This window comes from Anser anser, assembly GCF_964211835.1.
Source record: "Anser anser genome assembly, chromosome: 3".
Lineage (NCBI taxonomy): Eukaryota > Metazoa > Chordata > Aves > Anseriformes > Anatidae > Anser > Anser anser.
Genome location: NC_139722.1, coordinates 113,528,239 through 113,553,117, shown reverse-complemented (window position 1 = coordinate 113,553,117; position 24,879 = coordinate 113,528,239). Strand labels below are relative to the sequence as shown.

The following is a 24,879-nucleotide window of genomic DNA, read 5'->3' as shown; positions in this document are numbered from 1 at the left end:
CCGGGGCGGGAGGCGGGGGCGCTGCCCGGCGGCGGGGAGGGGACGGGGCCGCCCGCCGCCGCTGTCCCCCTCCGGGCGCGCTCGCTCCGCCCCCCCGGGTCTGGCGTAAAGCTAGCGCCGGGCTAAAAGAAACGGCGAGCTACGGGCGGCCAGGGGCTGGTGGCCGCCGCGCCTCGCCAGCGCACGGCTCGCCGGTGGCGGCGGGAGCGCACGGCCCGCCCCGCCCCGCCATGTCGCTGAGCCCCAAGCACACGACGCCCTTCTCGGTCACCGACATCCTCAGCCCCATGGAGGAGAGCTACAAGAAGTTCGGCGGCATGGACGGCGCGGCCGGGCTGGGCGCGCCGCTGGGGCCCTACCGGCAGCCGCCGGTGCCCGCCGCCGCCGCCGTCCCTCAGCACGTCGTGGCTGGCCCCGCCGGGGCGGCCGCCTACCACATGCCGCACGGCGTGTCCCAGTTCCCGCACGGAGCCGTCGGGGGCTACTGCAACGGCGGCCTGGGCAACGTGGGCGAGTTGCCCGCCTACCCCGAGGGCATGAGGAGCGGCGCGGCGGCGGGCGGCGGCTGGTACGGGGCCGGCGGCGACCCCCGGTACCCCGGCAGTAAGTGCGGGCGCGGGGTGGCGGCGGGCGGGGGCGGCGGGTGGCGGCGGGCGGGGGCGGCCGCTGTCCCCCGACGGGGCGGCCGCCGGCCCTGAGCCGTGCGTCCCGCCCAGTCTCCAGGTTCATGGGCCCGTCGGCGGGGATGAACGTGGCCGGGATGGGCGGCCTGAGCGGCATCGCCGAGGGCGCCAAGGCCATCGTGCCGCTGCACGCGGCCCCGCGGAGGAAGAGGAGGGTGCTCTTCTCCCAGGCGCAGGTCTACGAGCTGGAGCGGCGCTTCAAGCAGCAGAAGTACCTGTCGGCGCCCGAGCGGGAGCACCTGGCCAGCCTCATCCACCTGACGCCCACGCAGGTGAAGATCTGGTTCCAGAACCACCGCTACAAGATGAAGCGCCAGGCCAAGGACAAGGCGGCCGCCCAGCAGCTGCACCCCGACGGCGCCGGCGGCCTCTGCCAGCAGCACTCGCCGCGCCGCGTCGCCGTGCCCGTGCTGGTGAAGGACGGCAAGCCCTGCCCGCCGCCGGGCAGCGGCACCCCGGCCCCCGGGCAGCCCGCGCCCGCGCCCCCGGGCGGCTCCGGCGGGGCGCTGCCCGCCGCCGCCGCCCACCCGCACCCCGGCTCCCTGGGGCAGGCGGCCGACCTGGAGGAGCTCTCGCCCAGCCCGCCGGCGCTGCACGGCCAGGTGCCCCCCCTGGCCCCCATGGACTCGGCCGGCGTCGACTACAGCGGCGGCATGGTCAGCCCCAACCTGCTCTACGGCAGGACGTGGTAATCGCCCCCGTGCCGCCCTCGGCATCGCCCCCGCGCCTCGGGACCGGGCCCCGACGGCGCCGCCGGGCCGCCGCCTCCCGGTCTCGTCCGCGCCCCCCGCCCCTACCTCCCTTCCCCCCTCCCCCCCCCAACTCCCCGGCCCCGTTGTTTTTTAGACGCTCTGGGGCTTGGCAGACTTGGGCTTCACCCGGAGGCGGGCGGCGGAGCGGGAACGGCCGGGGGTGTGCGCGGCTGCCCGGTGGTCCCGTGTGCGCGGCGACGTGCCCCGGCGGAGCGGCCACGATGTGTCGGGCGGGCGGCAGCAGGCGGCGAGGGGGGGCTCCGAGCCCCGCTCCCGGCCCGGCCCCACTCCGGCGGCCAAAGCAAACCGCGCCCGGGGGCCAGAGCCGCTGTGCTTATACCTTACAGACCCATTGACCGCCAACAATAAATCCTCTGAAGTGCAACTTATCTCGGCAAAATTAATTTTATAAGGGTGCCCCTGAAGTGCAATTTCATCATTATTTGATTGAAGGTAAATGGAATTGTAACTCGAGGCCGAGGAGGCGGCGGGCGGTGCGAGCGGCCGCTGCCTTTGGAGGACGGGGCGCGCCGGGCCGCGGCCGCTCGCAGCCAGGGGACAAAGCGCGGCAGGTCCGCAGCGGCGGGGGTGCGCAGGCGGAAAGCTTTGGAGCTTCGCTGCCTGGATCGCAGGGGAGAAGCCTTTCCTCGTTATTAGGACGGCTCGGTAGCGGTGCGCGGGCAGGCCCCGGGCCTCCGTCGGGAGCCGGGGCCGCGGCGTCGCGGAGCCGCCGCAGGTCCCCGCCGGGCCCGGGCTGCCCGGGGCACCCGACGGGACGGGACCCGACGGGATGGGACGGGGCGGCGCCTGCCCCGAGGGCGCGCCGAAAAGCGCAGCTCGGAAGTTTCCGACGGCTTCTCTTTTTCCTTATTTTTATTTTTTCTTTTCCTTTTTCTTAATTTTTTCCCTTTTCCTGTTTTCCCTTTTTCCCTTTTCTTTTCTTTTTTTTTTTTTTTTGTTCCTTTTTGCTTTCTCCTCCGTTTTCTTTTTATTTTTTTCTTTTTCCGCTCTCCCTCCTTTTGCCGATAAAAGGAAACGTTGTTCTGAGGAGTCCGCCGCTTCGTTCCCGGCGCCCGCCCGCGGCCCCCGCCGCCAGCTCTGCCCCTGCCGCCCGCTCCCGGACCGCGGCCGCCCCCGCTCCGCGCCGCGTACCCGATTGCGTAGCGCCCTGCCCCGGGCCCAGGGAGCCGCACGGGGTCCCGTTGGTCACGGAGCAATTCAGGGCCAGAAAAAACGGATTTCGGGCCGGGGCATCTCCGCCGCCGGCGGCGGCCCGGAGCCCACCCGAAACCTGCTCCCGGGGGGCGGAGGGCCGGGCAGGGGGACCCCACCTCACCCCACCGCGGGCGTATCCCGCCCCGACAGGGCTCCCCCGGCGTGGAGAGGCGGGGGTTGCAGCCCGGGTCCTTCCTCAGGGGCAGGGGCATCCGCTCCTTTGACCAGCCTCGCTCCCGGCCGCCGCCTTTGCACGAACATTGGCGTTTGCCACCGGTTTTGTACCGCTCGAGGAGCAAAATTTATTTTTGAGACCCAAAGGTTTGCGCATAAGGAGGCCGTTGTGAGCATTTTCCAGCTCCATGCAGGACGGCAACTCTTTGCATTACAATGGAGGATTCCACTCCACCCTCAATCACTTGAAAATAATGAATCTAGTTTCGTGATTTCTTCCTCCCAAGGTTACAGCAGTCTGGGCTTTTTCCTCGGTGCTGGTGATCAACATCTGGGCCCAAGGAGGAAGGGGCTGAAAACCACTCCCAGGAGACGGCTAAAGAAGCACCCTTTTATTGCACCCCTGCGGGCAAAGCTTCCACATTTACTGGTAGATACAATACGCGTGTTTAATGAAAAAACGTTGGGTGGCACAACCAAGAGAGAGGTTATCAGCTTTAACCTGCTCACGTTATCTGGATGCTCTACTGTTAGCAGAAAGCTGCTGAGTTTTTGAATAAACAAAGGTTTTACAAACTATTGTGGAGGCTGCATGCAATTATTTTTTTTGAGTAAATAACATGAAATGTGTACGCGCATATACAAAGACACAAAAGTATTCTGAAGGGGGCAGGAAATAAACCACACGATACAGCTTAGAATTTCAAAAGCCACTTTATAAAGCAAATAAAAATATTTACTGAGTTGGTACACTCACATGGAAAAGCCCTAGAAAGAGTACTAAAAATGAATGGAAACTCCATACTTGGGAGCGATTTTAAATTATTTATCAAAACAAACAAATACACCTTCCGTGCTTGTTTATCTTACAATAACAAAGTCAAAAACAGGCACAAGTTGTAAAAGTTGAAATGTTTTCACTTCCAAGTCCAAAAATCTCTTCTTTTTGTGAGGAATTCAAAGAAGCATCTTACAAGGAATACTGACAGACGTGTCTTTAAACATTGTGCTCCCCAGACTGCCTGCTGTGTCTTCTTAGAGTTAATAAAATCCGATTTCTGTGCATTCTTTAAAACTCTGTGTCTGGTTTCAGGCTCTTATGTGTGAAGTAAAGGATGTTTGGAGTTCAAATTGACAGGCATAGCTAAGCACAGCTTGTACACGTAATAAAGACAAAACAGCACTCCTACCTCATCAAATGTCTCACAAGCAAATTAGCAAATCTAGTTTACTCGTATTTTGCAATACACTATTTCAAAGCGACACAGCTCCTGCCCACCGCCCCTCGAAGTAATCAGTTCAGTAAGAAATGTGCAGGTTTAAAACAAGTATCATAGTTTAAAAACTACAGGGATGTTTAAGGATTCCATTCCCCCCCCTCCCAATTAATAAAAGAACAAAAACAACAGACATTTTATATACTTAAAAAAAAAAAAGTCAAGAGCTAATTCCAGCTGTATCTTCCTGAGGGAGGTGGCAGCGGGTAGGGCCTCCCGGGGCCATATGCCTACAAACAAACAAAAGCAAGCATTTATTTTTTGGATTAACATCATAGTAAACAAGTTAGCCGAGCTTCAGGCGCCATACAAAAATGAAACAATGCATCCTTTACACAGAAAGGTATCGCTGATGGAGCTGACCATCTCTTCACAGCGCTTCCAGACACTCCTGAAAGCACAGGCTTTAACTTCCACTAACGGAAAGCAGCTCTGGACAGCACCAACCCCGCGCTTACATCTGTGCCGTGGGAGCAGCACAGTTTCTAAATAAGAAATAAAACCATCACAAGACAGCACCGAGGACAGGCTCCTTCCAAGCTACAACACCACTGCGTACTCCTGGCTTTCAGCAATACTGGGAACAAAAAGGTACAAAACTGGGGAAAAAAAAACAAACATACAAAAACCACACCTGATGGGCAGATCTGAAATGCCAATTTTTAAATCCTACAGAAATGTGGGTTTTGCAGCATATGCACTTTTTCTTTACAAAGACTAACAGTCTAAGTGTAGTTTTTCTGAACTAAATTACCAGTGATGCCTGTATGCTGTCAGCAGGATTAGGCAGGTTTATTTTTATTATTTTGTAGAGAAAAAAAATTCCCTTGACTACCCATTTTTTGTTTTAGTTGTAAGCAATCCTATGCTAAAACAAGTCAGACGTTATTACTGATAGGTATCTTTATGAAAAGGAGAAACTGTTTTTGTTAAAGAAGCAGTATTTTTTAGCACTCACTCATTTTAAGTTCTAGGTGAATTATCCCAAAATGTCGCATTGGAAATTACTGCACATTAGACACATTTTTCTATTTAAATTTAGATCTGACAGCATTCTGATTTACAACTATCCAGCGTAAAAAACTGTTGGAAAATTTCATAAAAAAAAAAAATGTCCCCTTGAAACACTTCAAATGATTTTAAAACCTGATCTGTTGCAGAGACCAGAAAGTTCGTTCTGCTGACAACAGCTATAGAGTTTTTGTTTTTCTGGCGGGAGGACACGGTGGGACGGGGCATGGCCAGGGGTGGTGAAGAGGGCTTCACTCCCTGCTTTAAAAGAGAAATCCATCTTCACCCTGCCCAGCCCTATGGGGGCAGAGAGACAACTGCTGAAACTGGCAAGACGGTGAGCAAACCAGTGACAGCAAGGTGAGCTGCAGCATGTTTGCATCAGGCAATCAAAAAGGACTTTCTCAACAGAAAACCATTTTTTACACCCCATTCTTAACAGAATCTCAGAAGAGAGGCACAGAAGATATTGCTTCCACTCACAGGAAGATGGTTGGTTTGGTTTTAATTGTAATCAATTAAAAACCAAGTAGACTGTAACCCTTGAATAATCCTTGCAGTTGCATGAGCAGCAGAGATCCCTGCCAGCATGTGCACAGAAGTGCAGCATAGGAGCGCTTGTACCAGCTACACAAGGAATTTATCGGGGCACTCAGTTATGTATTATTACGGACTAAAATCACGATGTCAAACATCTGAGCGACACAATCAGATTTATTCTTTATTTCTCTGGAACACCTCAAAGACACCAACAAACACACACTACCACTGAGCAGCCTATATCCATGGCAGTTGCATTAATTTTGTAAGCACTTTATAGCAGCGCATTTATTAACCTCTTCAGGCCATGTTCTGTATGCTGTAAAAAAGAATTCAGAGGTGAAAGGGACCAAAGATAATTATTTATGCTGCTATGTGTCACCACTTCCACTTGAATCCCTTTTCAAGGCTTTAAAAGCTTTGAAATTTACAGGCAGCAATGCTAGATTCCATTATTGGTTTTGCATCCTAAACCCTTTCAGGTAGCTTCTAATTTTACTCCATTGCTGTCAGCCCCAAGGAAATAATGACATCTGAAAGTTAGTTTTAAAATAACATAAAAAGTACTAGCAATAAAAATTAAAAAGGAGATCGAAAGAAGCTGGAAAGCAACATAATTGCTAATAATTTATTTATTTTTTAAGGAACCAAATTCACTTGGCCAGAAATACTTTTCCTTAATAACCATCACACCACGAATACAAATAAAACCATGCAGCTGTAACTTCAAAATACGATCCAGCAGATGCATCCCATGCTAACGACAGGTGAATTACATTTTGGGCAGAGCTACAGTATTACCAGCATCATGCTTCCTACTTAATCATTCAGGTGGCAAGCCCCTAGACAGCTGTGTGGGTGAAAGCTGCATGCCACGGCCAGCTTGGTCAGTCCCGCGGGCTGCAGATGCCCGGGTGCCCCGAGGTCTCCGCTGCAAGATGCCCTTCCAGGCGGGACCAGCCGGGTGCCCTCCCCACGCCCATGCTGCAAGCCTTCCTCTAAGGCAATTCCTGTACACTTTTGCTTCGTCCAGCTGCAACTGTTATTCACAAAGATTTAAGGTCGGAAACAAACTAGCTTCAGTGCTGATTTCTTTCCTCAAAATACCCATCTACTCTACTTAGGATGAAGGAGCAGGGTGGTATGTTGTAGCAGACAGACTTTTCAAGTGCCTATTTTCCAGCCCTGATTAAATACCACCTGGAATCCACCAGTGTAATCCTCCCTTCATTTTTCTACAGTATTACAGCAGCCCCTATTAGGTATTAAAGCAACTATGAATTTATTTCTTTGTCTCCAGTGTTTTGACTAAACCAGGGTAACTCAAAAAGAAAGATTTTTGAAAACTGATCCTCTCAATACACCTTATCCAAATTTCAAATATACTGCGAAAAACTGCTGGGGGCAAGTTGGGAACACAACCAGGATTCAACCCCTGCCTAGAGCACCATTTCCCCACTAAGGCTTAGTGATCATAACCCACCCTGCCTAATTTTGCTTACAGCAAGAGGAAGGATTTGAACTGCCAATACCTCCCCAGCATACTTGAAGCAAGAGCGCATGGTATACTTGCCTCTCGTTTCCTGCTGCAACACCAGTATCACAACTGAATGAGCTGGAGACAAGCCTTACTCCAGTCTTAAAAGCCTCCGTGGTGCTAAAAATGCTTCAGGATAGGAGTTGGGGAGGGAGGAAGGAGGGAATCTCACCGCTGCTAACAAGGGCTGAGCCGAACAAGAGTTTAAGAGTTGGGAGCACTGGGGCAGGCTGCTTGCTGGCTATAGATCTTTTCAGCAGCAACATGTAATCCGGCAGCCAGCAGACAATGCTGAGAATGGTATTAGCGGCTCGCAGGCTGCTTCTACTGGGCTGCCGTCCTGACGAGCTGCACCAGACACAGAAGCACATGGCACTCTGCAGAAAGCTTCCTCGGCAAAGGCCAAAGGCTCTTCTGCTACAAACTGGGTTCGACAGTACCTGTCTTTTTACATTAGCTGCCTTACAAAACCCAGACTGTAACAATGTCATGGTGCCAAAGTGGTGGTGATAGGTCATGCTACCCGAGTCTCCCAGTCAGAAAAGTAAAAACATGAAGTGGACAACGAATCAAAAGTGGTAAAAATGTTGTAAGACTTCAGTGTGCTGTGTGACATTACATTTTAAATGGACTGTGCTTGCAGCCCCTGCTGCATAAGCAATGGAGACTGGGATGTTATCCAACACACACTGCAGGACAGAATTTAGACCTACATGAAAATATGCTTCCAGTAGCATGGAAAAATAGGAGAAAACTTGAGAAATCAAACACCAGATCTGACTCTGCATCACACTGCATAACACGTGTTTGCAGACTGGGATGATGAAAAAGAAAACTAAGATCATATAACTAAAAAGTGACTTGTCTGGAGCATGTTTATGAGAGGTAGCCAAAGAACCAGGTCCCAACAGAAAGCAAATTTCGAGTTGCTCGTGCCTCAGTTTCCATATAAAGACTGGGAAATAGTGCTGTAAGCAAGCAGCTGAGTGCTCTTCTTTCTCTTCCCCCACTACTGGTCAGTGACCTTCCCACAGCTGAGTAATAATTCTGATTTACAAAAACATCAACAGAATATGAAGTTTAATATAAATATCTGAAATTTATTTAAAACTAGAAAATAGCATGGTAATACCAAAGTTTCTAGCACACAAGTATATGCAAATTATGCTTTTACTGGGAACATACGCACACAAGAAATATCACATAAGCAAAAGAAGCTGCTGCTTTTAAGTATTTTCATTCTGTTGCATTTTCAGGAACTGATGACAAAGCTACCTATAATTTTGGCTGAGGTTCTCCTACTGTGTTTGCTTGTTTTCATTTAACCATGCAAAGCTATTTTCATGTGTACTCTCACAGTCATGTTTATCTCTCTGGCTAGGAGAGTCTAACATTTAAACAGTTTTTCAAAAAGGATAAAGCCAGCTTATATTTTCTCAAGCAGCAAGAGGTGTATGATTTGGTAACACGTTTGATCTGGTTTTAATGAAATGCAGCGGCAGCACAACGATGGCATGGGCCTTTTGCCACAAGCACCCGCAGAGGGGCCGGACAAGGAGGGGAGCTTATTTGTCAGTACTTGTGCTGGTGACACAGCTACCAGACTAAACCCAGCTCAGGAAGGCCCACCTATGCTGCACCCGCACCCTTCCGCCACACAGCAAGGAAGTGCTACTCAGGAGGAGAGCAAAACAAGGAAAAATCAGGCAACATTTTCATACCTGTCTTCCCCTGTCCATTCGATCTTCAGGTCTCTGCGGGTAACTCATTGGTCCACCCAGCCCTTGGTACTGACCTGGCTGGTACTGACTTTGGGATGGCAGCATGCGGTTCCAGGCAAGCAGAGGGGCAGCCCCAGCAGTTCTGTAAGAAAGAAGAAACACACTGCAGCATGAGCTTAACCCGCAGAGTTAGAGTTTCGTACTACAAAACCTAAATTTCTATGTCCTAGTTTGATGCATGCTGCCATTTGCCTCAGAGTTGAACTCTGTCACATCCAACCACGCCTGCAGTGGTACTGCAGATGGCCACATCATTGGAGACAAATAGGGAAAAAAAAACTTTTGAGGTTCTCTTACGAAACGGCCACATTTACTCACTGCTTCCTTCACCACAGCTCAGAAGTTACAGAACCATGCATTACCATAAGCGGCAAACTCAATTTTACAACCCAGATATTTTTCAAATTCCTTGAAAGGATTCTGTCCATCTTTTATTTTAGAGGCAAATTTGCCAGTTCATCTGCAGTGATCTTGAATGTCGATTAAAACCCAGATATCATCAAGTTAGCTAAACGTAACACACCATCCAAAGAGTAAACATGTGCAATACAGGAGAATGAGGCTTTCTTTTCTAAATGTCCAGACTCTTTCTGGGAGTCCATTCTTTCTAGTTAATTGCAGGTTGCAAATGAATTCTTACTGCGAGTATTCTGAATCTAGGGTAGGGGCCTTGGCTGCTTTTTCCCATCCATTATTCTGCTCAATATGTCAGAAGGTCTGATCGGGAAGAAACCTTTTCAAGTTCTATTGATGCCGTTTTCAATTGACCATGGTGACCTAGCAACATAAGCACTAATTGGCATGGACTGACTGACATTTGGTGTACAGTTTATATGGGAACGCAAATTCAACATCCATTATAACCTAGTTTGCCATCCCAGATTACTAACAGCAAGAAATGTTTTAATTGCCTTCAAGTACCTATTCTAACATTACAATTATAAAGCAACAGGTATAATACATCAAATCGTTGTTTGATTAAAAATATTTAGAAAAATGATATAGCCATGATATAGTCTTTAAAGCTAAGCACTGGTGAGGGTACAATTCCTTATGGAATTCATAGCAGTTATGCTTTGCAGTAGAATATATTGTTGTAATGGACAAATATTGGCTAGTCAAAACGGTTAATCTTTTTTGACCCCCGTTTAAGAGAGCCTGTTGAACAGTGTGTGGATAGCCTGCTGAGAGACAGGAATGGGAACACACTGAGCATGAGCACTGCGTTTCATATTTACCTGCTGCACTTCTAACTGAGAGTTACTTTGCTTGTCTTCGAAGAATCCTTCCCTAGATTTGTTTGAGTAAATTGGTGGGACTGTAGCTTCGGACAAACAACCTTACCCAGAGGCTGAGTTTGATCTCTACTTTCAAACACACACACAGATCAAGGAAGAGGTATAACCTCAGGAAAAAAGGCTGACCGAGGCAGTAGTTGTAGCCAGCTGCACCATGGCAAGCAAATGCAGCTTTGGGCAAGTGAGGGAGCAACAAATTTCACCAAATGGAATGGAGCTAAAATTTGAATTGAAAAAAAAAACAAAAAAAACCACAAACAAAAAAAAACACCAAAACACACCTCCCCCTACCATCTCCCAAAATGAAACAAATGATACCTGCTTATAAAAGCACTGGTCTAACCTGATAAATATGAAACTGGTAAACACGATGGGCCACAAATGTACTAAAAATGAACTCACACAAAAGCTAAACGGCAATATGGAAGTGTGCAGTTTTATTTTTAGTTTCAGAGATGTTTAGAAATGCATGATGTTATCTGAGTCATGCATTAGAAAGAGCAATATCATATTTGAACTTAACAGCATATTATACTTTCAGGGGCCACTCAAAATCAGTATTGTATGTAAGATATTCCTTTTGATTGTTTTGAATATTAATATTTTTTCATTATTCATAGAAGACAGCAGGCTCTTCAGGAAGAATACACTGCTCAGCCTTAAGAAAAAGTCTATTGAATTACCTACACAACCCCAGTTCTAGATGTTCATCAACAGTCATTCATCAGTTTCTACAACTTTGCCAATGTCTTTATGATAAATACCTTCAGCCCTGAAAATTATCAGGCAAAAACTTTTATTATATGCCTGGAATGGGAAATTTAAAAAAAAATAATTTGACATTAATATGCATTTTGTGTAGAGTTTAGACATTTCATTTTTACAAAGTGATTTTTAGTGAAAAGTCAGTATATTTAGCATTTTAGTCTCAAGGCCCTCTTAAGGAGGGCGCTGAAGTTGGCGATGATCAATTAGAACTACTACATGTTCCAGGGGATAAACCTAGTAGGAAAAAAAAAGGTGCAGTACATATTCTGATCTTAAAGCCAGAAAAGCAGATTACACCTTTCTGCTGCTCTTAATTCACTGAGCTATATCCTATTTTTATAAATCAAAATTTTAGATTATCATCTGGTAAACAACTCAGGAAACTACAGGTCGCATAGCAACTGACTTCATGTCCATCTATTCGATGCATTAATTAGTGATTTAAGTTACCTGAGAGTGGAGATTTGTACGCAGCAACACTGTGCCTTGTGGGTAACAAAAAAATTGTGCTATTTGAAATATCACCTGAATCCACATTGGCAGAGTTACACAAATGTACTGCCCAGAGTTACATCAACTAATAATTAAACTAATGCATATACAGACAGAACAGCTAAAATACAGTTTAAGTAAACTTTATATAGTAAAGCATATCTGTGTTACAACCTCAGCCTCCTAGGAGCTCTCTTCTACGAACATGTTAGGCAAAAGGATTTGATTAACCACCAGATTACAACCTTACAATTCGGAAGGAAAACTGGTAGCAAATATACAAAAACTGAAGGCAAGAATATAAAATAACCTTCCGTTTGCCTTCAAGTATGCTGAAAGGTGTCCTGTTCAACAACAACTCACCAATTTTATTTTAACTTGTTATACACGGAATTGCATCCCTAAATTTAAGAAAAGGAAAATCTCATGAAGGAGACAAGATCATCTGGATTACGAAGAAAAAGCTTTACACTACTGATTTTTTTTTTTCCACCCAGGCCTAAGAAAGAAGAACCAGTTTAGCCACAGCCGCAATACTCTATCCCAGAAACAGGACAAAGGCTCAAAGCTTTTCTGGCAGGGACAGGCTCCTCGCTTATCCCTTGCTTGATCAAGGATATCGCAACCTCCTGTCAACCCTCTTCATCTGAAAAGGCTGGAGCAGGGGCTGGCCTCTCCCTCCATTGCTTTCTTCCTGGGAGTCAAAGTGGCAGAGAACAGAAATTCCGTGCAGCTCCGGGTTGCTTTTTGAGCACCTGAAGCAGCAGCACACAGCAATGGCCTCGGGGCCAGCACTGCACACAACAGCAGCTGTGCAGCACCACACAGCCCACTGCTGGCCTGGCAACTGCCAGGGAATTAAGTGTGAAACTGAAAAACTCTTTGGGGTGGGCTGAGTTCAACAGGTTTGACCATTTTTTCTTAAAGATAGATAGCCCTGATGCAGCTTTGTGTTTAAACTTTTGCTTAAACCTCTATGCTTATCTCTGTATGGCAACTAACTCAATGTCAGCCCTAAGCATCTGTTTGCACATCCTCCTTCCCCAAATCAAATACATTCCAAAACTATGGCAGAATTACTTATCCTCAGCACTAAGACTGGCAAGTTAGTGCTTTTCTTGAACTACCAGAGGTGCAACAAAATACAAGACAGGGAGGGGAAAGCATTGTAAATACGCTGCTGTAATTCTAACTCATGAATGAAGTTCTCCAAGCAGCACCATACGTCTGCAAAAACGTTGTATCAGGACACCGTGTGATCACTTCTAACAACATTATAGCATGAACCAAGTGCAGGAATCCTCTGACAAGATTCTGAAGAGACAAACCGCTATGGCAAATAAAAGCAAAAAAGATGTGTTTCGTGTGGGAAACAACAGAATTTGTCAGAAAAGAATTATGTGTATGTGAACCAAGAAACTCTTCTACTTTCTGAAAACAAACAGCCTGATACGACGACAGAAGTATAGCACTGTAAAAAATAATCACAAGTTACAGAACTGTAGCAGTATTTCACAAAATGGCAATATACAAACTGTACTTATGTAAGGTGTGGGGATAACAATTCTTCTGGACAAACTAATATTGAAGTCCTTAATGCAAGATTCAATTATAATGCAATATGCCACGTTGACATAGCACAGGACAAGGGAGCTGAACTTCCACAGGGATCAAAATGGTTGCCATGACAAGTGTGACTGCAGAGGGCTCAATAAATTCTTCTAAAGCTGATATTTTCAATGGTTAACATTTGCAAATAAAAACGTGAAAAAAAAAAAGGAAAAAAGTTCTGCCTAAGAGCAGAAACTTCCGAGGATCTCACATATACTCCCATTCTTCCATAAATGCAAACAAATGTAATTATTCATAGCTTTCACAGGTACGGTTAAGTTTGTAAAGTCAGCCTGACTTAAGGGCATACAACCTATCAATGAAGGAACGCATGTAAAACATCCCTTATTATCAAACCATGTCACATTCCTTCTATTCGATGGCACTTATTGGACCGCAGATTCCATAATCCTTCTCTGAGTCCCTTCTGCATTTAATTCAGTTCAGTCTTAAGTAGTTAAAGAAACTGTTTTCAGTGGCAACTAATAACTACTGACCTACAGTGACACTGCCCTACAATAGGCTTGTCAGGCCTGAAAAACTTGCACCAAAGAAGCTGATTAGGACTTCAAGAGGTTTGTAGCAAGAATCAATGGCTAGTCTGTACTAATGCTGTGGTTGCGGCACAGAAACGATAAAAGTGGAACACCATTAGTTATGCCTCATTAAGTTCCACAGCCCTCCTAAAAAGAAATTTGTTTAGCCTGTCCAAAATCTAATGCTGTTTTAAGCTCTCTGTGTTCAATTTCATAGTATCTCAAAAGCTTCAATAAGATAAAGGCCAAAGAACCAAGAACGGTACCAAAGCACCAACAGTAAAGTTAATTTTGAAGTCTAAGTTTTAATGGAAGGTGTTTTTGCCTTCCTTTTTTAATACAAAGTACTCAAACCTTTTAAAGGATGAACACTGAACAGTGCACTCATAAAACATAAATAAATCATGGGACATTAATTAACTTTAAAAATCTGTTGTCTCTCTTGATTTGAACAAATTTAAACAACAAAGTTCAAAACAAAGAGGTAAAAATGTTGTGAAGCCTGACAGGAACAAGCACATACTCCTAGCCACATCTGACCAAACACCAGTCCCACCTGCCTTACCTTTGTGGTGTCTGTTGAAACAAAGGTGTAGGGCCTCGCCAAGAGTCTTGGGGTCTAAGATCTACAGGGTAAAACAAAAAGTTAAAATAGAATAAGTATATTTAGAAGAACTGCGCTCCAATTTCCGCACTCCATCACTTAAACATGCCATAGCACTTCTTTTAAGAAGGCAAACAGAACAGAAAAGCACAGATACACTACAAAACACATTTCACTAAATCTTCGTTGGTTACTACTGCTGATTTTGACAGAGCCCCTTTATGCTGGTTGGTGACAAGCTCAATATTAATAAAAGGTGACCTTTCTAATACGTTCAAAAAGCTTCAAGTTATATAAGAAGAAATAATTTTAATTGCTAGAACTATCATTGATTAATGCTTGGACACTCCGCAGGTATCTGTGCTGTCTGGGATGTTTCAAAATGCAAAAACCATGTCTGTTACTGTAAGAACTGAAGATTTAATTTAATATTTACATTTCACAGAAGTATATTCATCACTACACTATACTGAAAAGAAATAGATATGTATATAAACAACCACCCACCACTGTATTATCATGAGGACACTCCATGCTTGTAAGCAACAAATATTTAATGCTCACAGGTTCCCTCTGATTAGGTTAAGTTATTCCATAAGCTAAAAGAACAACTAGAGGATGTAATAATGTGAGCAGTTTCACTTTATTCATGTTTAAATATACATATATTTATATTTAGAATTTCAAGATATTAGAGCTGTATATAAATGAGAGATTGAAGATGCAATTATAAGTTAACTTCGGTAACGATATATAATAATAAACTATTAGTGATCTCTAAGATGATATAATTAGACTAAGTTAAATCCTTTTGGGTAAAAACTTGGCCAAAGACAGCACCGCAGTTTTAAGAAACTGCGGTGAAAAGGACCACCCACTTCTCAATTGTTTCTTCTACCCAAACTAACTCTTTACAAAGGCGTAGCAGTAACAACATTGCTTTAACAGGACATGCAATTAAATGGTTGTTGTTCCTCTAAATAAACTGGTCAGTAAACAGGATGAAAGACACAGCTAATCAATAGCTCCCTGGTCAGTTCACAACACTCAAATTGTGTATCAATCAAAAGCTTCAGTTTCAGTGGCACCTTTGATTATCTTCAATGGTGTTTAAGTGTGACCTAATTTTAACAGCTGGTTCCAGAAGTTGTCTGATGGACACACTACGGTGGGACAGTAACACCCTGTTAAACTGCCAATATTCAAGTGCACTAAAGCTTTGCAATAATTTGAAAGAAACGGGGAGAAAAATGGATAGAGGAAAATCTGAGCCCCTCTCCTAACTCTGGCTGGACTGTCTGCATGCTTTAATGGTCTGACCTGGACAGAAACCTTTCATGGCAGCACTTGAGAGTGCAGCATATAGTGTGGGCAGGCCCTATTGAAGATAACAGTTTTGTCAGTGGAAATAAGTTCTGATCCCAGCAGCACCACCACTCCTGCCCAGGCTGCCTCCAGCCGGAGCTAATCTCCCTCACCTGGGCCATAGAACAGTCACCTGCTGAGTGGCATGCATCTTCTTTTAAATCTATTATATATAATATACACGCACACACTGACCGATACTAAGACACAGCCTTAACCTGAAGCTTAAACAGAAAGTATAGTGAAGATGAAATCAATAAAGACTTTCCAAAATTGTTACATAGAATTGTAAATTTGGCAGAGCCCATGAGTGTCACGCCCTTCAATCCAAAAATATCCCAGCAAGACTTTTCATTTCTAATAATTTCAAAGTTTTGCAGATACCAGCACCACACAAAAATATGCAACGCAGCAGAACTGAGCTCTGCTAAAAGCATTTTCAGATACAAAAACCTTCCATCTCTTTCTTCCCTATGAGGAAAGACTGAGAGACCTGGGTCTGTTCAGCCTTGAGAAAAGAAGACTTAGAGGGGAACTTATCAATGTTTACAAATATCTTAAGTGTGGGAGTGGGATTTGGCCAACCTCTTTTCAGTGGTTTGTGGGGACAGGACAAGGGGTAATGGCAACAAAATGGAGCACAGGAAGTTCTGCACCAACCTGCGAAAGAACTTCTTCACAGTGAGGGTGACGGAGCACTGGAACAGGCTGCCCAGGGAGGTTGTGGAGTCTCCTTCTCTGGAGATATTCAAGGCCCGTCTGGACGCCTACCTGGGCAACCTGCTCTAGGGAACCTGCTTTGGCAGGGGGGTTGGACCCGATGATCTCTGGAGGTCCCTTCCAACCCCTAAAATTCTGTGATTCTGTGATCCGTAGCTACTACCTACCACCTGTAGCTCTTCACCTGTAGCCATCAGGATGACTGTTAAGTTCTGTCTCTGCCAGAGCCTGGCCCAGGAGACCTACAGGTCTGATATTTTCCCCCCTCCATACCTTGATACGTCATAGTTTTTAAGCTATAGCTTTTTGCACAGATACCTGTGTCACACAGGAGAAAAGCTACCAGGAGAAACAAAAAAACATATTCCATGAAGAACGGTGGTGAGGTTTCCCCCACTTTTCTTTCCTTCCATGCAGACAGAGCTAGGCAAGGCCTCCTGACAATTACACAGACTAATACAGTCTCTCCCTTCCTGACCCGCCCTGGTCAGAGCTTCACATGTAATTGAAATTTATTAACACATTTTCCATTGCAGAGCCAGGGTCAAATAGTGCTCTAGCGAGAAAGCCAGTGAGAAGATGATGGTCTTGCCCTGTATGGTGTTTCCCATTCATACAGATCCTTGAATAAGGGCTAGTTAAAAATTTACTTCACATTTAATCACTTTCTTTCCACCTGGAAAAGAAAAGGCCTGACTACCCTCCTATAACCACGTTTTTGCAGCTTAAGAACAGTTTAAGACAGAGTTTAATGAAATCATTATAAAAACATTGAAAGCCACCTTATTACTGTTCATTTGTATGACTCTGACAGAACAATCTTTGAAGGGGAAAAACCTTGGAACAGTAAATTGCACTTCAAAAAGGTACAAAATCGGAAGAGAAATGACAATTAATATTTTATTTAGTCTTCAAAACTTAGGCATTTCCTAGAGCTATAAGGCCAAATAAACCGCCTTCTGCAGCAGCTCCTCAAGTAACAATTTATCTAATCAGTGTGGCAATCAAAGATGAGATTTTGTGTTTACTGATTGCACTAATCAAAATCACTTTTCAAACGCAGCTAATTGACAAGTTTACTGACTGAAATGAAAGTCATAAATCAGATACCTCGTATTGCAGAAACCGAATATGCCATTCATAGAGTACTACCATACTACACTTGACTCCCCAAGTTATCAGCACAGACAATTATTCATCAGCTGAAAATTGGTACATCAAAGTCAAATCAGAGAACAACAGTCAGGAACACCCACAGATGGCTCTTGAAGGAGAGATGGCACTTTGGTTGACCGCATTGCCCTTCTAGAGTCTATTTTTTCTTCATCATACATATAAAAATGTTATACATAAAGTGAAAAGTTGTTTTGCATCAGTCTCACAAAATGTGAGCATTTTAACCACATCAGGTCTAGTTTTTCAGGAATGCATAAATATGCATTTTCAGGAAGCTTCCCAGTCCAACTATTCCATAGCATACAGATGTTCTTTCACACATTCTACTTTCTACACTCTTGCAAAGATCTAGCCGATGAACAGCTTTGACACAATAGATTTCCCCCATTAAGAACATTCTGCTTATTCCTTCTCAATTCCTCGTAATTCGATTTTTCTAGTAGAAGACATGCACACTGACGGAGGCATTTGCGCCTGAACTGAAAGGCATAGCTGCAAAGGCAAGAAGATAGCTGTGCTCTCAGATCTAGGAATACCTCCTGGTACTCCTAGATAGAATGCTGTCTGGTTGAAACTGGTGCCAAGGAGAGATAAAGCCTACATGCTTAATTCTGACAACAAATTTCCATCAGAGCAAGCATGCTGTCCACGCACGCTATTCCTGTTCAAAAAGATGACTGCCACGTACTGAAGCAACGTTCAGAGGGATGCTGACATGCTCCCACCTCAACAAATCTGCTTGACACTAAACCCATGACACATTACCATGTAGGGCTGTGGTCCTGTTTTCAAAAGCATCCTTCAGTGCAAACATCGGAAAGACTGATCTCAGCAGAAATTCTGGGCTACGACACTTGAAGGTATTTTAACAAGTGCCTTTAAACGGTGTGAGCAGGTCTCATTCTTTGCTCAGTAAAAGCAAAGGTCAGGTGCCCGTGGCCACTTGGCATGGCCAGGCCTGGCCCACCCTCCAGGTGGCAGGATGCCCTGCTGGCCCCCTGGGTGAGCTGGCACACCGCCCCTGCTGTCCAACCCGGCCTCATCCCGCTGTCTGAGACATCAGCTGTCCTTGCACCTCAGTGAAACGACAAGACACTGAAAGAAAGATACTCTCCAAATACTAAGTCAAGCACCACTGTAGTTAGTTAATTGTCAAGACTTCACATTGCAGTCAGTTTAAATCAGAAGTTAATTAGGGTTTAAGACTGATCTCCTAGGACAGCTTGGTAACATTTATAGAAGACAAGGGGAAAAAAACAGCAAAATTAACTGACAAAACACATTTTCAGTGCGTTATACTCCTTTCCTCAGTTTTGTGATTTCGCATCAAAAACAGTGTGCCAGGAACCAGCTTCTCGACTCTGCAATGAGGAGCCCAGAGCGCGACTGCCTGCCAACAACCCCTGCTTTGTGCAAGAGCCTTTGTACAATGACTGTGGGCAGCACCGAACAGGGAGGGCTGACCTGACACCTTTTTTTACTGCATGCCCAGGAAAGAAAACAACCTCTGCCTAATGGAAAAAGAAACGCTAAGGAAGAAGCACAATGGGGAAGGGAAAAAAAAAAAGCCTTCCTCTTAGATCTGCCAGGCACACCTGCGGAACAGTAACTGGGGGTGCCTGAGACAATCTGAGGATGAGGAAGGGACAGGAGATGATGGGAGAAAGGGATGTGTGAAGGAAAGCCTCCAGACAATTTCTGAGGCCAACAGATGGACTGGGATTTCACATTGATCAGCGGATTCAAGCCTCCTCAATATGAAAGAATGGCGGCACTGGGGCATATTTGCATTTGGAGTGTTTCCTATGCAACACAAGGTGCTCATATACCATGAGGATAAGAGCTTTAGAAGTACCTAATTGGCAAAATAAGCTCCATGTACACAAGGCTCATAAAACTGCTTTGAAGTAACTATTTCGCAGAAAGCATGAAGATTCAAGTTTCAGAAGACATGAACAACGGTACAGGTACTCGTGGGCCCATGAATACTTTATCTCCCCACAAATCCACACAGACTATCCTTAGAGAGGAATACAAAAATATGATGCCTGCCTGGTAGTTCTGCCTTCCCATTCCCCATACTCTTCTTTTAAGATCATATTTCTGTTTGCTCAAAAAAACCACTTGTTTTCCTTTAATCAAAGTTAATAGCTCCAGACTCTCATATTCAATCTGTCTGTCCACTTGAACCAATCTGATTCCTCACACAGGAAGGCTTCTGCACGCCCAGCTCAAGTACACTTCATCTACTTTGGACCCGGACAGTAAGTTTAATTCAGAGTGGCCGCTGATATTAATTATTTATTTGCTGTTTCATATGCAGTCAAGAAATACAAGTCAACTATAAAAAGTCAGACACCTTCTTTAAACAGTGATCTGGTCTCCTATACATGACAAAGTGTTGTAGTTCAAACTCGGCTATCCCAGCTGCTGAAACTTCAAATATTTACATAATTCAACACTGCAAGAATTCAGCTAAAAATGAGAACTTCTAACTTTAAAGCACCTTTTTAGGCAGTTTAGCCAAGTTTCCTCCTGTTTCAATCCCACCATTACAGAAGTGCAGCTCCTTATCACACGCAGAGACAGGACTTGTTAACAACCCTCCTTCCCGGGTAACTGAAGCTAAATGCCCAAAACAAGAGTAGCAAATGGGAAAGGACAGAGGCACAAACCTTCAAAAGGGACTGGGCAGTCCAGACACAGCAGGAACAACTCTCAGATAGATACCACTGTTCTTCTCTCAGAGTCCTACAATCTTTTCTGAGCAGCCACCATGCACTGTGCACTGATTATTTTCTGTGGCCAGCATCCTCTCTTCAGACACAAAGCATCAAAATTCTAAGTTCACCGATGCTAGTGATGTTGAGATTCAGCTACATACTTAATATGCTCAGAATAATGGACACTAAAAATCCTTATTACACGAAATGCAATCTTTCCTATTGTACTTGAATATTGGGCACAGTATTTTAAGTGGGATCTTGCTTACAGGCACATACTCACGTTTTAGAGTCAGCACAAGTTTAGTACATTTCACTACAGCCATTCCAAAAAAGAAAAGTAATGGAGAAGAGCAACACAAGGTTAATTACTCTGCTTCCCAGTTTCCAAACAGACAAAAAAGCTCAGAACTTTGTATGTAGTTCTGGACTCTTCAAAAATGAAACCAACTCATGCAAGACAGACATTTGAAAAAGAGTTGCATTCATTTCAAATTGTGACTTGACATTTAACTAAGTCTAAACAAAATAATTTTATGAATTAACTCAAACAACACCTGTCCCCCACCCTCGAACTGATGCCAACTAACAGATAAAGGGAGGAAAAAAGGGTTTTCAAGAACATTTTTTCTGGTGTATTTTCACTATTTTCTAGCACTGCGTTAACATTGTACAGGGGAAACTATCTGGTTGGGCTCTGAATAGCAAGGCTAGTCAAAACTAAACAACAGAGTCAAACTGGCATTGATAATGCCAAGATTTTCTTAGTGAACAACATATACTCTACTGTTTCATCCCAACAACTTTAAAGAAAAATGATAAAAATCTTAAAATCGCTGTTTATAGTGATTTATAGTGAACTAAGCATTGTTTTCTCATAGGAAAGAAGAGGTTTTCCTCTCCTAAAAGCCCAAGGTATTTGCTTATGTGGTCAGGGGTGAGGGAGGAAATGGTATTTGCTTTTTGGCAGGATCAATCTCTGTAACAAACATCAAATGAAGCAATATAAGACATTTCCAATCCACTGATGTGAGAAGTGTTCAAAATTCAGGACCTCACTGTGTGAGGGCACCAAATCACTTAGAATATCTGAATATAACCATTTGAAATTTTTAAAAAGTGTATAAAAATGTATTGCCAGAACGTCCATCGACAGAAGATCAGAGCAGTCAAAACGCATCTCCTGCAGGACAAAGATGAATTCCTGAATCCACTTATTTGTAACAGTGCAACAGACCAAAATCAAACCGCAATATTTTTCAAACTCAGAAATATATAAAGCAGAACCCACTTACTTGACAACAATTTAGGAATCTGCTGCTGCCCACTCAGAAGTGGTCTGCTGTAGGGGCTCCCATAAGCTCCAAGAGGTACAGCATTGGCATACATTCCTGGCATCCCTCTTTCCCTTGGCATTGTATGGCTATTATGCGTAAGAAACGGAAAGGAGAAAGAATAGGATGTTTTTTTATCAATGCCATCTTACAGCACAGCTGCTACCCAGTCCATTAAATACCCAGCTTTCTCCAGTGCATCAGTGGAGATGTACACAAACACGATGTGGTGACTCACTTACAGATAAGGGTCCCAGACACACCACAAACAAAGCACATGCTTTGTGAGCTGGTCCCAGTAAAAACTCTCATAGCAAGCCACAATAACCAGGAAAAAAAACCCACAACACTAAACGTATTTTCCACAAATTGTTTAAGAGTGTAAGAATTCAGTAAAACTGAACTGCTGTCACATTGCCTGCGAAGTGAGAGCTGACAGAAATTACGGGATCTGTAAATGTTGGAGTCAATGTTTGCCAGGCCTTTGCTGTTTTTATCCTGTGCAGAACTACACTCTCATTAAGACTTAATGAGATTTTAATTAATGCTCGTAGCGTCTCCACCCCAGAAAACAATTTAATAAGACATCATATATGATCAATAACATAACTACAATTTTTTTTTCCTTGTAACTGTAACATGGAAGAAATGAAGATTGTTCACAGGTGTAGCCTCCTTTAAAACATTCTCTTTTCTGGCTCTGACAGACATACAGCTCCTTATAGTTCCCAGTAAGGGAAGGACATTTCATTTTATTTGTAATACATAATCTCAGCTCATTCCCTCTCAGATGCTCCAGTACTATTCTCATATTATGTGAGAATGCCTCAGAGCAAAGGATGAAAGTTATTTGGACTTTTAGAGAACTAACAAGAACTGTGAAAATGCCTTGAAAAATGATGATCAAATAGATTGCATCATGCAACATGTGCTTCAAACAAAGGTTTGTAAAAAAACCCTCGTTTTTAAAAGCATGAGAGACATTCCTGTCTTCATAATAATATTAACTAACACTTGTGTGAAATATCCTCATCGTATCTTCTGTACTTCAGGTGAGTATCACCAAACAAGTTAAAAAAACAACAGGAAATCTAGTTAGAAATATTAAATAGAAGAAAAAAATACCCCCCAAAATTAAGAAGAATGCATGGTACTACTGCAAAATTATCATCATGTATGATTATTAACACTGCATATAAATATCACATACCAAAGTTTCCAACATGGAGCACCAGCATCTAAACTCTGATTGTTTCCATCCCCTTGCTGTTTTTTTGGTGGTGGTGGTTTGTTTTTAAGAGGGGCAATAAAGGGGTATAGTCAGTAGCCCTGCTGCCAGTCTTACCCTAAAGTTCTAAACGCTGACTGGTCCAAGTGGACTGGCTTTCTGTCTCGATTAAAACCAAGCTGCGGTCTCCAAGGCCTGCCATCATTGTTGTTTTTTTCCCAGTCTCCTGGCTTCAGAACTGGAGGAGGTTTCCTGAACATGAAAAATAGTTCCATAAGTAGTTATTACAGCAAATGCTCAGATTAATGAAAGAAAATTGTATTATTTGAAATCTGACAACTGATACTTACTTTGCACCAGGTAACACTGCAGCCTTAAAAACAAAGTCTTCATCAAACTGTGGATCTTTGAAAGAGATGCTACACAAAAATAATTGAAGATTAGGTTTACTTGATAATTAAGACAAGCAAGATGAAAAAGTAATCACTGATCTATTAAGTGATATACACAATAGATAAGGTAAGATGCAAGAACCCATGACTTAAACTGTAAAATGCCTTTATTATACATGGATATATTGACTATATGGAGTTGGATATCTCCATTATCTTGCACAGGGTAACCTTTTTCCTCCTCTGTATGAACAGTCCATCCAAAAGAAAGTTTAATGCTTAGACAACAGTCCCATGTTTGGGACTGTTTTGGAACTAAGTCCCATACTTAGAAAACAGTCCACGGATAGGAAAGGTATGAGCTTGCTATGCAGTCTAGTAAAAAATGTACAAAACTTGGAGTGAAATTTCCTGGAGCAGGGAGTTTTTATCCCAAAAGGTAACTTTGCAGTTGCATGTAGTTCCAGTAGAGAGAGGTACACGTATTTTCAGTGACATCTCACAGACTCTGCATTTTGAGCTGTCTAGTGTTACACTAACTACTAATAGAGCAACTAGTGGCTGAAAGCTCAATTTCTGATGGTAAAATGCACTTTATAGCAGTTTGGGTTTGCTTTAGGTAAATTCATCCACACTGCTAGCAATTCCAGTATAAGCACCCAAACCCCAGCAAGGCCACACCAGCTGCCAGGAACAAGTCTGAAGAACCATTTGGTAGAAGAATGCTTGGGATGCCAAGAAAGACAAAAACCAAACCACTAAGCAGAATAATTTCATTCTTCCAGCAGAAATAAATCTTTTTCTTTTTTTTCTTCCAGCACAGAGAATGAATTAGACTCCAAGGAAAGAGAATAATGGTGCCTTGGAAAATTCAGCCAAAGGAACTGAAGAGCAGAACCATGACCACCCATACTATCTCAAAACACAGGAAGAAAACTCTTTGCAACAGAGGAATGGACAAAAGCATAAAACAATTCAAACCTCCTGACAGTGGCAGATAGAAAGCTAAAAACTACCTTTAACTCAAAGTAACTAAATTCCCATTTCAGAACATCATTTCAACAATATCCTGACAATCCACAACTTCACATTTCTTACGGCGTGTAAGTAGTTGTACTAGTAGAAACAAGTTATGTCTCCTCAGAGACAAAGCATGCAAAACAGATCACAAGTGATTTTCAGTGTCTCAAGTATCTTACATGACCTTAAGACACGGAAGGTTATAGGCTCAAGCATTAGATACCTATTAAACTGTACCAAATTAAGTGAGAATGACATACAACATGCTAGATCTACAGGAATTTGTTGTCAAGTGCAAGAATAACTCAATTCTTCGGTGACCACCGGATTTATCTTTGGAAATTCGTTGTTTTTTTATTCATTATTAAGTTTCCTATTATTCTCCCAAACAGGCAAAGTCAGTATTATTCCTACTATATAAAACAATGAGGTGGCAAAAAAAAAAAAAAAAAGCATTGCTAGGGGTGAAGCTTTTGACTTGGAACTCCTTTCTCCGCAAAATCACCTTTACCACATACAAATTATTTAACCTAACAGATTAGGATCCAACTCTTAAAGGAACCAGCAGGTACCACCAGCCTCACACCAGCCTCCAGCACCAGAATGATGGAGAACAGCCAACACTTGAGGGGCTGAAATACA

General features: G+C 44.0%; 2 protein-coding genes across 3 annotated transcripts in view; one reads left to right on the top strand and one right to left on the bottom strand.

The window, feature by feature from the left end:
* The first annotated feature begins 36 nt into the window (after positions 1 to 36).
* Positions 37 to 3,816, top strand: NKX2-4 (NK2 homeobox 4). 2 transcript variants are annotated; one of them, XR_014582979.1, is made up of 3 exons: positions 37 to 603; positions 717 to 1,888; positions 3,112 to 3,816. XR_014582979.1 is itself a non-coding variant. In XM_083832656.1 (2 exons), the coding sequence occupies exons 1-2, from the start codon at positions 231 to 233 to the stop codon at positions 1,373 to 1,375; spliced, it is 1,032 nt and encodes a 343-aa protein (XP_083688782.1). In that variant the 5' UTR covers positions 37 to 230; the 3' UTR covers positions 1,376 to 2,559. The 2 variants fall into 2 exon arrangements, 1 of the variants encoding a protein (XP_083688782.1); XM_083832656.1 differs by lacking the exon at positions 3,112 to 3,816 and having other exon boundaries at positions 717 to 2,559.
* XRN2 (5'-3' exoribonuclease 2) overlaps positions 3,520 to 24,879 on the bottom strand; it is a 50,640-nt gene continuing 29,280 nt past the window's right edge. The window contains exons 24-29 of the mRNA XM_083827643.1: positions 23,176 to 23,274; positions 22,943 to 23,077; positions 21,559 to 21,686; positions 14,241 to 14,301; positions 8,911 to 9,052; positions 3,520 to 4,331 (exon numbers count right to left, since the gene is read on the bottom strand). Coding sequence (XP_083683769.1) covers positions 4,269 to 4,331; positions 8,911 to 9,052; positions 14,241 to 14,301; positions 21,559 to 21,686; positions 22,943 to 23,077; positions 23,176 to 23,274 — 628 coding nt within the window. The 3' untranslated portion in view covers positions 3,520 to 4,268. The remainder of the gene's footprint in view (positions 4,332 to 8,910; positions 9,053 to 14,240; positions 14,302 to 21,558; positions 21,687 to 22,942; positions 23,078 to 23,175; positions 23,275 to 24,879) is intronic.

Excerpts from the sequence above, each read along its gene's own strand:
- NKX2-4 (XM_083832656.1), top strand. The coding sequence starts at position 231 with ATGTCGCTGAGCCCCAAGCACACGACGCCCTTCTCGGTCACCGACATC. Across the intron at positions 604-716 it reads CGACCCCCGGTACCCCGGCA|TCTCCAGGTTCATGGGCCCG; the intron begins GTAAGTGCGGGC and ends CGTCCCGCCCAG.